Here is an 11,448-nt window from a genome sequence, read left to right as displayed (position 1 = left end):
TACAACTTACTGTATTTTGATCACTACTTTCAAACATGATGAATGAGGCAAACAACGACCCTGGCAGTACTTTCTCTACAGCCCACATGTCTATTTTTAACAGGGGTTCTGTTTGGTCAGAAGTAGACAGAATTCCAACGTTTGGGAGGGTGGACAGGTTCACAGAGGTCATGGGATTTTAATCTGGGGCATGTGACCAATCTCACAGGGTGCTTTATTTTCTCACAAACAAGATTGTTTATACCAGTACCTGGTTATGCTGGCAATGGGGGGGGGAGGGGGATATACAGTAGTATACACACCTGGGCAATGTTCAGTTGTCAACATTTGGTATGCTTCACGTCTGAAGCTGAAATCTGAGCCAATTACATTTTTACATACTAATTGATACCGTTCAATACACTGGTGGTGCACAGAACAGAACCTATTGGGTGGACATGCATTCATAAGTCAACCATTTGAATTGTCCTATTTTATCCTTAGCTGGGTTAGCACACTGACCCTACAGTAGGTCTTATCTTATACAGCAAAAACAATGCTGTGTTTTATAAAGATTGGGGTTCGTGGTTCAGACCATCGGGGCGGGGGGCGGGGCGGGGACATCCTGGTCACTCGTCCTCAGAGGAGGCCCCTGTTGTTGGGCTAGAGGCGGGCCTGGTGGTGCCTCTCTGTCGCTGGACCTCTAGCAGAGTCTGGACATGGAGTCTTCTCAGACTCTTCACCTCCTCTATGACTAAAAGAGAACAAAAATAGAGATGGGAAGATGGTATTAAGCACAGTCATGAAAAGTGCAACAGCACCACCTAGCAGCTATTTAACTGATTGTTTTCTTGTTTGCTATTGAAGGGCATTAAATCCACATTCAATGTTTGTTATTTTGTGGTCAAAGTTCCGGAAGATCCTTTCACATTTTGCGAGCACTTTGAGATTAAAATATATTTACAGCAACATGATTCAGGCTCTGTGTTCTTGTAATACTTCATGCTGTAAATATACACCTTTATCATAATGCAGTTCATCTCGGTTGCCGTGGACGGCGTACATCTCCAGGAAGTTGAGGAGGGCCCCGGTGACTAGGAAACCTTCAGTGAGGGGAAGGCTTTTCAGGTAGCGCATGTCGAGGGCCAGCGGGTTGGAGGGGGAAGGAACGGTGCAGAGACACACCAACTCACTCACGACATCCCATATCCTGATTTCTGAAAAGAAATAACATTAAAAGTAGAACATAGCTTAAGAATCTGATTTGGTACTGTTATATCTGTCTATTAAATACAGTTTACATGATATTGACATGGTTTCTCTTAAGAGGTCTCATTGCAATACCTATCCACCCATACCTTGCGTTTGCCAGTCTGTGACAGACTTGAGTTTCATCGGAGTGTCCTTGACCAGTGCATCAGTACCACCAATGTTAACCAGGCGCTCGTGGTTAGACCGTATCCAAGCGTACGGGCGGCCATATTTGGCATAGCCGGCCAACAGGAAAAGGGTGCAGTTTACTTCCTGAAGTCAGAAAAGGTCAATGTGAAGTGGTGAAATGTTCCCATTTGCTATTCAGAGCAGACATTGTACACTCTAAAGACAGCAGTGTAATTGATTCTCAATTTACATTTTTGACTCTAAACCCACTTCCCAAGAAGGTATATTTGTTCATAGGGCCTAGGCAGTGGTTTGGGGTCAAGAATGCAGCCTTTCGAAGATAACTAATTGAAATGTAAACAGAACTACTCACAGGCACAGCAATCTCCCTCTCACTGGGAGAGGCAGGGAGGAGGTGGGCCTCACTGCTGTGGTCCCTGGGTGAAGAGGAATAGGTGGTCGGTGGTGTGTGGGTGTGTGTATACAGTATGTGGATGCCAAGGTTTACACATTAAGCATAACATTACCATGGCAAAGTACAAAGGACTATGTTTGCTCTGCAGCAAAGTTTGCAGACCTACATTCTCTCTCTCTCTCTCTCTCTCTCTCTCTCTCTCTCTCTCTCTTTCTCTCTCTCTCTCTCTCTCTCTCTCTCTCTCCCTCCCTCTCTCTCCCTCTCTCTCCCCCTATCTCCCTCTCTCCCTCCCTCCCTCCCTCCCCTCCCCCTCCCCCTCTCTCTCTCTCTTTCTCTCTCTCTCTCTCTCTCTCTCTCTCTCTCTCTCTCTCTCTCTCTCTCTCTCTCTCTCTCTCTCACACACATACACACACACGGACACACAGGCTTCTGCACCTGTCGGCCTGTGACAGAGGTCTCGGTGTGTACAGCGTGCTGGGTTGTGACCTCCGTGCCCCTGGCCCATCAGGCAGGGGAGAGCTGGCGTGGCTAGAGGGGCTGGCGTTGTTGCTAGCATGGCTAGCTAGGCTGTAGGTGCTACTGCTGGATGAGGTTCTGCTACTGCTGCTGTCGGAGGAGGCTGCCGACACCGCAAACCCCGGGGAACGCCAACCCTGAGGGAAGGCGTTCAGGGCAAAGTAACACTTTAACATAAACACTGCATCTGTTGTTTTGACCCTTTGTGCTGTTAAAGTTATCCTAGCACACCAAGTTATCGTTAAACAAGATGTGTTTTCTTATTGCTAATGTAGCAGGCACTTTTGCCAGATTTTGAGGGTGTTGGTGTGACCACACTTGAATTGAGTTACCAACCAAGTCCTCATTGACTACTGTTAGAAGAAGCTCTTCTCTCCCTCTAAGCCAAGGCTGGAAATACCTGAAACCCTTCCATGGCAAACAAAAAAGGGCTATTATGAATACATGTGAAAGATAAAGTTAAGGGGATTTTGTGTTTCATTTTGCATAATGTGTTTACAGCTTGTAATCTTTAGAATGGTGGAATGTAGAGGGTAGCTGAATTCTAGAACTAACCTGCAGTGATCCAAGCAAGGCCAGGTCGGTCAGAAAGAGCTGCAGTTTTCTCCTCTGCTCCCTCTCTCGCTTCTGAGGGGGAGATTATTATTTGTTGGTGGTTTGGATTTCATTAAATGGTGAAAACGTATTTACCCTGCAAGCATAGCAAAGACCTCATAGGGTGCCTGGGAAGTAAAATACCCCCTAGTATCCTAGCAACTCATGAAACACTCCAGCACAGTAGTCAAGCACATTTGGTACAATGACTTCTGAAAACATGTAAGCAAACCTTAATCTACTGGAAGGACTGAATGAATGCAAATGAAACCCGAACAAATGTAGAAAATTGTGTAAATGCATTATTGTATTCCTTTGAAATGAAAAGCATGAAGTACATAGGCCTAGCTGTTCTAAATATTACTTGAGTCGTTTCCAAATAACGTTTTGTTAACGGATACTTACGCTGCCCGTGCTCATCTCGGTCTTTACCACATTTATGATGCTGTCACACCTGCAAGATGCAACTGCAAAACGTATAGGTCCAGATGCTTAAAATGCATGTAGATTGTTTTGGTGGTATACAGAGTACAGAAATAATGCCATATTTCACATTATTTTAGCTAAATCAGTTCTGATTTCTCATTATCATATTCCTTGTTCCTCGATCTCACGGGTGTTGTCTGATCACATTTAGGGATCATCTGTATTTGTCCTTGTGTCAGAAAAGCGCAGAGGCAAGAACAATATTACACTTGTTTGCTGGAAGAGCTTCAAGGTTATCGTTATTGTACGTGTGGTACACAAAATTGTTTAGTAGTCACATATTCTGTTCTTATGTGAATCCTGCATGCAAAAAAACTACTACTGTGCTTTTCACAAATTATATCTGTAAAAGTGTTGAATGTAAGGCCTGCACAGGCCAAACATTTATGTGCGGCTGCCAGTGAATTTGGCGTTTCCCCAAGAAGACAACGGCTATTATTTTGGTGCCTTATTGATTAGTTTACTACCAATCATATTCCGGCCAGGTGTAACAGTCACAGGTAGCGTACTTTGTGGTTGTGAATTCCTGAGTTTGAGAACTTTACAAATCAAGAGAAAGAAACGCTAAATACAGTATCCTATACTTGTAAAATGAAACTGACGTATTTTATCAAAATACAGGGGTGAGTTTTTACTTTTTTTGTGCCTAGTCGATTTGAAGAAGTGTGTAAACAAATTTTGTCTGAAAATGTCCTAATTTCCTCCAGGGTAATGTTTCTAGGTGAAATACTCATCAATAACTCTATGTGCGTGCCAGCTGGTAAGTTTGATATAGCGTTACTGCTTAATTAATTGGCATCGCCGTTATTTTATGCTCCAACCGTTTTATAGCGAACGTGTCGCCATCTAGAGGTAATACAGGGAATAATTTCGTTTTTAGGAAAGTTATTTTTTCATATTCGGACATGATCCTATTAGACGCATGCATGTCCTTATGTCTGTCTGAAAACAAATGAAACAATCACCATACTTTTAGATGTTTCTTTCATTTTCAAAACAGATGGATTCACTAACTCCTCTGAACGCATACAAACTTGGCTAGTGTGTTGTCTGTGAGTTAGTATGTAATTATGTAATGTAGGCTATATAATTTAATGTCTGCCATGTGTTGAGGAACATTCCGGACTGAGTGTCATGAACGCCACTTCTGGCTGTTCGTTGAATCCAGCTTCATTGGCTCTATGGTCCGCTTTGGCTTTGAAGGTAAAAGTCTTCCTTGAAATAATGATGGAGATTCTTTTATTCAACAACATTTAATGAGCCTTGCCAACAAAGACTCTAACTTGTATTCATACACTTGGTGTTAATCTTTAATAGAAAACACTTCTGTAATGAGAAATTTAGAAATCCAGGCCGACTATATTGTAAACATTGACGGAAATCCTGTTTACTATTAATGTCCACAGACCACCGTGGATTTCACTTTCTGTCCAGCCATCAGACTGCAGTCTGCGGCTACACAGCGCTCTATAATCACCATGGTGATCTGGTATTCCGTGCCTCGTTCCTGGCATGCCACGTTGACAACCAGGTGGACTTGTTTGACACAAACAGAATACTGTGTCCATCCTTACTACTCATTATACCTTTAAATGCTCGAGTAACCACCACCACCAGCAGCAGCCACCTGTTTGAAAAAAAGAATATATCATATTTAGTGTTTATCATTTAAAAGTTCACATGACTTTGAAATCAAGTCTTTCTTTCTCCCTCTGTTTGAAGCAGGACAGTGAGTACAGTCTACGGTTGTGGTTGCAAAACACGCAGGTAAATGGGGAAGTGGCTGTTTACCCCTTCCGGCTCCGCTGCTTCACCTTGTGGCCATGGGGAGTACGAGAGGTGGCCTGTGAGGAGAACTACATGGAGGTGACCATTGTCTGTAAGATCATAGTCAAATAGTTTAGCTATAGTCCGGTCACCTGTGTCACTCGATACTTTGTGTGCTTTTCTAAGGTGTCCATCCAGCGTCCAGTTTTAACTGTCTTTTCTCACGGACAAGAGAAGGTTCTGCTGCCCCATTATGTGAGTAGAATGGGAAAATTTGCTGGAATTTTCTTGCAAGGTTCTTTCTCCTTCTCCTTTCTTTCACTCAGTCTCTTCATCTATTTTTCTTTTTCTTTTTACCTTTTTCTTTCTTCCTTTTGTCTTTGGCTCTTTCTGCCTTCCTTCCTTTCACCCTTTCTTTTGTCCTTTCTTTCACTTTGTTTCAATGATTGGTTCATTACAACCACCCTTTACCTAGGGGTCTGGAGAGAAGTCAGAAAAGGAATTGAACTGGACTGTGATGTTCCACAGAGCAGGAGCCGACCCAGAAGACACCCGGCCCAGATCCCTGGTTGAGGCCAGTACCCTGGGCTACCACCTGTCTGAGTCTGGCTCTCGTATCGTTCTCCGTTGCCCCTACTCCTCTCCCCTATCCTACACCCTGAAGGTCAGGTGTTCATTTTGAATGGTTATAGTAAGGTTTAGCAGTGTTGTGTGTGTGTGTGTGTTGGTTGTAACTGTACAGTTCAGTTTGGCATGTTGGGCTTCTCTCATTTATTCCTATCTCTTCATTGTGTGTAGGATAAAGGGGTGGAATTGGATGTGGTCAGTGCCACCATCTTGTACCCTCTGCTAGGCACTGTTCTCGTTATCGATGCCACTGTGGCTTGCACCATGAGTAAGTCAGCCAGTCATGCAGGAGCTAATATAGACTGTGCTGTGACATCATGTAAGAAATGCTGAATATAGACAATGAGTCATGCCAGCCAGGGTCATATGCCTTGTGTTTATGTGGTATCACGACTCATCATTTCTGTGTCACTTCTCTTTTGTCTTCACTTGTATCTCTTTCCCTTCCTCTCATCGCTTCTCTCTTTGCTTCGGCACCATATTTTCTCCCCCATCCTCCCTCTGGTACTTTTCCGTCCCTCAACACCCCCCCCCCCCCACACCTCCCCCATGACCTACTTCTTCTCCCTTCCCCCTCACACATCCACCTCTGTCTCCCTCCTCCCCTTTGATCGCCCCGCAAGATGAGCCCACAGTAGAAGGGTCCCACCTGCTGTGGTCTATCCCCCTGTTCCTCTTCCCCCTGGCCCCTGGGGGTGTCTCTAAGGACAGGGGCATCAGGATAGGGTTGGAGACCCGGGCCCTCAGCGAGAGAGAGATCAAGGACAAGGGCTTTGAGATTGGCCTGAGGGACGGGATGGTGGAGATCCGGATTCCCTTTGGCACCGAGGGTGGGCATATTGAGGTACACAACCAGAGCAGTATTTTATTTCACAGAGTTTCCTGTGTGTGTGTTGGAGGGGAAGAATCTAAAATTGGGGGATCCCAAGCTATCAGTGTTACCCAGAACCCCACTCACAGTTCCAACCCTGGGAGGGTTGGGAGTCAGATGGCTGAGTGGTGAGGGAGTCGGGCTAGTAATCAGAAGGTTGCCGGATCGATTCCCCGCCGTGCCAAATGACGTTGTGTCCTTGGGCAAGGCACTTCACCCTACTTGCCTCGGGGGGGGAATGTCCCTGTACTTACTGTAAGTCGCTCTGGATAAGAGCGTCTGCTAAATGACTATGTAAATATGTATGTATGTAACCCTGGATCAAATGCCATGGACAGTTTTGTCAGCCTCTGTCCTCCCCATCTTCCAGAGTGGTGTGGTGGACGGCCAGTACTCCCAGTCCATGTCTGTCAACCTCTTCTATGTGCACCAGTGGGAGGACAAACACTGGCCCCTCACACAGCTCCGCTCTCACCGGCTCCTCAAGACCCCCTACATTCCACTCCCCCTCACCCTCATCAACCGTGAGCTTTAGAAGGAGTGTTCCCTCACAGGAACATCATAACCTGTCGTGTCTGTGTATCTATGTGTGTGCATTGAGAATGACTGTTCCCTTTTCTAGAGCATAATGGGAGGGCCAGTGTGTATTTTGTGAACTAGAACATATTTATAATGGTCCGCATTGTCATGATTTGACACACTGGTTTCTCAAACGGCTACACGTACGCCTGTTGTGTTCCTTTCTCTTCCTTGTGCTGTCTGTCCTTCCACAGACACCGTAGTCTCCCAGCGCGTGTTCTCGGTCAGTCTGGGTACGTTTCTTCCTGACGTGGACCTCCAGAGCCTCACCGTGGGTGACACCCTGGTCTGGACCCAGTGCCAGAGCCAGAACGAGGTGGAGGTGGACCTCATCCCCCACCCCAATGGGTCACACTCCTACCGGCTACACGTCCCCTTCTCATACCCGCATGTCCTGCACAAAGTGAGTGCATGTGTGAGTGCCTGAGCAATGTTAATTAAAGGGGATGTTGTTATGTTGACTGTGAGGTTGGTAATCCTGTGTTTGTTTATTCTATGTCAGGATGTGGGTGACGGTTACATTAGTTACACCCTCCCTCTCGTCTTTACCCTGTTCGTCTCTGCTCGTGACCAAGTCTTCCACCATGCAGACATCATTGTCAGTCGTGTGCTAGAACAGCCAGGTGACTATTGGTTAAGGATGAACCATTTCCTGTCTGATATTTCCTGTTTGAACCATTTCCTGTATGATCTAGAGCTACTCGTATAAAAAAATGAAATGACTGACTTAAAATTGGACCAACTATTATGTCCTTGAAGATTGCTCCAACTCACACAAAAACAGCTAAAAGTGAGAAAGGAGGTCAAACAAGGAGCAATTATTTCTCAAGACTAGTTCATACTCCTCCTTCCCCCCCCTCCCTTTCCCTCCCCCCTCCTGGTCCTAGCCCCGGAGGGCCTCCGACTGGAGGGGCTGTGTACTGAGAGGGGCCTCCTGGTGCTGCTGCACCAGGGGGCCCGGGAACTGCAGTGGGAGCTCTTCCTGGGGCCCAACCGGATTGACTGGAAACTGATTGAGACGGGAGGTTTCACAGTGGAGACCAAGCAGGATCTAGTCAGTGTGGAGATCCCTCTCTTCAGCCCTGGCATGACCTATGAGGTGATTGCTTTAAAGCAAAACATATCTACATATAAAAGCCTTGTCTACGGGCTGCTATGTTTGTGATTTGTAATAATGCTGATCCATTTGAAATGACTAACGTCTAACTCTTTGAATGTGTGATTTGAAGTATATTCCACTGGGAAAGCACATGTGTTTAGGGCTCCCTCTATTGTCTAAATGTGCAGTTGCTCCACAAGCCACAGAACTGTATAAACCATTTTCTAAAATAACTAAACACCGAAAACTCTTTTTTTTTACGTAAAAAGACACAGCTAAACACATACATTTTGGTGTGTATTTAGCCTCTTTTTGTTCGTAGGAGTTAAACGTTTGTGACGTAGAGGTACTGTACCTTCCTAAGGTGACTGTGGCTGAAATCGTTCTCTTATTTACCTGATGAACTAAAGCAGTGGCGGTCCTAGCACATTTGGCGCCCCGGGCAAGCCAGCAGAGGGCGCCAAACACAATGGCGGAAAATGCCGCCCCTCTCTTCATGGCGCCCCGGGCGGCTGCCCCGCCGGCCCCCTGAATTAAACCCCCAAAGCTAATCATCATTAAGATGATTGTGTATCAGGTTTAAATGTCTTACAATAGGTACAATCTATGTCAATGCATAGATTGGTGCACAGGTGTCTTGGCGATACCTTTTTTTTCCCTTCAAATGTATTTTCCCCTATTTTCATTAGGAACTGAGTTTGCAAGGTCTGGTTGCCAAAGTAGAGGTGAGCCTGATTGATGTGGACTCTCTGAAGGTGAAGGATAGCCTTGTCCAACGCTGTGCTTTTCCTGTCAGGGAGCTACTGGGTAATGAAACACACACACACTCAGTCATGCAGTCACACACATGACTGCAGGATAAAGAAACTTGTATAAAACAGTACAAAGACAAATTAAGAAACATTTTGGGATAACTATGGAGAAACCAAGCACACAAGGTTGTAGATCTTTCAGACACTGTACATGTACTACAACTTAACCTGGAAGGCAAACGTGATCACTCCCAATGAACTGTCATCCTTCAGTGTGCTTACCAGAAGGGAGGATGGTGGCAGTGGTGGACACCACACACTCAATCCCGCCCACTCCACCCAACCGCACCACCTTATTGGACCCCAGCTGTGTCCCTGAGGAAACAGACAGTGCCAGGGCCCTATTCAGTTTTGGTTTGGACTCCTGCGGTACCACCGTAACTGTAAGTGTGTGTTTAAAACACGTAAATCATGCTCATGCACAACTGCTCAGAATGTAGTTTCTAATAGTGCATGTGTGTTACGCCATCAGACAGAAGGTGACTTTCTAGTGTATGAAAACCAGGTGAGATATGCCCAGCAGCTTCTACCCACAGATGACCCTCTGATACACAGAGACTCCCCCTACAGGTGACTATATGCATTACAAAGAAAGGTGGCCAGTGGGGCTCGCAGCTTGTACAGGGTCCCTCCCTCGTCAAGCACTTCAATATCAGTAGGCGTCCTTTTGTATTGACTTTCAGGTTGACTATTCAGTGTCGCTATCCTGCCGATGACACTGTCACTGGCTCTGTCTATCACCGAGGAAACTCAACTTCTCTCCTCTCAAACCTGCTGTTGAGCCGAGCTCGTAGAGAGGACTGTCCTCGGTGTGTGTTAATGAATCATATTTCAATTTCAATAACTTGGACACAACATTGTGTGTTTCTCGTGAACACTACATGCTACATCTTTTATATGTTCTCTCATCAAGGGAAGTGACAAGTCATTTTGGATGGATCGAAATTGGCCTGGACCAGGTACACAATTTGATGCTCTGCTAACTGTCCAGCCACATACTGTCCATGTGTAAACTTAACTTTAACATCTTCATAGACACGTCTGGACTACCTTGAAGGATGACTTGGATGTTGATCCTGAAGTTCACAATTCTACTGATGTGTTTGGGAATGGCTATGCACTGTGCCACTGGAAACAACAGTCACACCCAGAAATAAAAAACAACTGAATATGTTTTGTGGTTTACATGAATGAATGAATGAATGAATGACAAGTGATCCAGGCAGAGGAGTCAGGATGTGGTGGATGGGTGCTACAGTGTCAGCTGGGCTGTCTGGAGCTTTGACAATTCCATCGAGGAGGGGGTGAGACTCGAGCATGGAATTGCAAGTGACAAGTAGAAGCTATAGTCAGCTATTGACTGGATTTAAGTATATGTTGTGTTTAACTGATGGGAAATAGGTGTGTAATTGAGGTGATTGGCTGATGGTCTTAAAATGTGCGGTGTGGTTCTTTTTCTCCCGAGCCTCAGTTGAATCTAACTAAATGTTTACATGTTATTTTCAGTAATAGGCTGTTCAAATATGATGTGATTAACAATGGTCAGCATACAGTGCTTACCATAGTTATGATAATTATATATTCTTATGGTAAATACTTTTTGAGATGGTATATGATGCTCCAGGACAAATCCAACCTTTAAAAGTTAGGAAAGTAAGATCTTACTATTCTGTGAAATATGTGATGGACTTCACGTGTGAACACATATGTGAAGGACTTCACTGGGCTGGCCGCTGCCACCTGTGTCTGGACTCCATGGGGGATTCCTCTTCGGGCTGAAGCTCATTGATCATTGATTTCCCCATGGGGTCTAAGCTCCAAACACTGTAGTAAATTGATCATTTCTGTAAATAAACATCCCTTTACTCATCCTAGGTCTCTCCTCATTGAAATGTTAGCAATTGTGTTTGGCATCTACATACACACGCACACAAACACACACTCATACACACACCATGGACATCTGATAGGAGGAAGGTCAAAGGCAAACCACATCAGTCAGTTATTTATTTGGCACATTTCATAACAACCACTGGTAACCAATATGGTAACCAACATGTGAAAACAAAAACTGCAAGCATTAAAGGTAAAATCTAGTGTTTAGTTTTCCATCTATCAATCAGTGCATCCATTAGTTTATACATAGCTATTTGATGTATAGATAAAACACCCCCTCTATTCCTGCTAGAATCTATCATTCCAGTCCCCCAGCGATCCCCCCAAAAGCTCTATTATGACATCATAAAGGTTTTTAGCAACAAGCCTGTGATTAGTCGCCAATCTAAAGGCACACATTCTATGACATCATAATGATGGTCTCGCT

The 11,448-nt window shown here is 45.0% G+C and overlaps 2 protein-coding genes across 2 annotated transcripts; one reads left to right on the top strand and one right to left on the bottom strand.

Moving 5' to 3' along the window:
• Positions 1-19: 19 nt before the first annotated feature.
• On the bottom strand, positions 20-3,522 carry si:dkey-19b23.7. The gene is made up of 8 exons (XM_047049226.1): positions 3,290-3,522; positions 2,846-2,917; positions 2,627-2,698; positions 2,210-2,427; positions 1,733-1,796; positions 1,338-1,503; positions 999-1,196; positions 20-733 (listed from the first exon to the last, which is right to left on the bottom strand). The coding sequence occupies exons 1-8, from the start codon at positions 3,302-3,304 to the stop codon at positions 609-611; spliced, it is 930 nt and encodes a 309-aa protein (XP_046905182.1). The 5' UTR covers positions 3,305-3,522; the 3' UTR covers positions 20-608.
• A 777-nt stretch (positions 3,523-4,299) lies between these two features.
• On the top strand, positions 4,300-10,921 carry zpax4 (zona pellucida protein AX 4). Its single transcript, XM_047049091.1, has 17 exons — positions 4,300-4,573; positions 4,777-4,901; positions 5,093-5,236; positions 5,324-5,392; positions 5,613-5,801; positions 5,936-6,032; positions 6,388-6,608; positions 7,006-7,159; positions 7,409-7,617; positions 7,717-7,837; positions 8,102-8,313; positions 9,003-9,120; positions 9,339-9,508; positions 9,598-9,695; positions 9,809-9,934; positions 10,039-10,084; positions 10,161-10,921. The coding sequence occupies exons 1-17, from the start codon at positions 4,552-4,554 to the stop codon at positions 10,185-10,187; spliced, it is 2,148 nt and encodes a 715-aa protein (XP_046905047.1). The 5' UTR covers positions 4,300-4,551; the 3' UTR covers positions 10,188-10,921.
• The last annotated feature ends 527 nt before the right edge of the window (positions 10,922-11,448 follow it).

This window comes from Hypomesus transpacificus, chromosome 25, assembly GCF_021917145.1.
Source record: "Hypomesus transpacificus isolate Combined female chromosome 25, fHypTra1, whole genome shotgun sequence".
NCBI classification, from domain to species: Eukaryota; Metazoa; Chordata; class Actinopteri; order Osmeriformes; family Osmeridae; genus Hypomesus; species Hypomesus transpacificus.
This window is presented reverse-complemented; position numbering and strand designations above follow the sequence as displayed.

Excerpts from the sequence above, each read along its gene's own strand:
- si:dkey-19b23.7 (XM_047049226.1), bottom strand. Across the intron at positions 1,797-2,209 it reads CCTCTGTCACAGGCCGACAG|GGACCACAGCAGTGAGGCCC; the intron begins GTGCAGAAGCCT and ends CTCTTCACCCAG. Across the intron at positions 734-998 it reads TGAACTGCATTATGATAAAG|TCATAGAGGAGGTGAAGAGT; the intron begins GTGTATATTTAC and ends GTTCTCTTTTAG.
- zpax4 (XM_047049091.1), top strand. The coding sequence starts at position 4,552 with ATGGTCCGCTTTGGCTTTGAAG. Across the intron at positions 4,574-4,776 it reads GGTCCGCTTTGGCTTTGAAG|ACCACCGTGGATTTCACTTT; the intron begins GTAAAAGTCTTC and ends TAATGTCCACAG. Across the intron at positions 8,314-9,002 it reads GCCCTGGCATGACCTATGAG|GAACTGAGTTTGCAAGGTCT; the intron begins GTGATTGCTTTA and ends TATTTTCATTAG.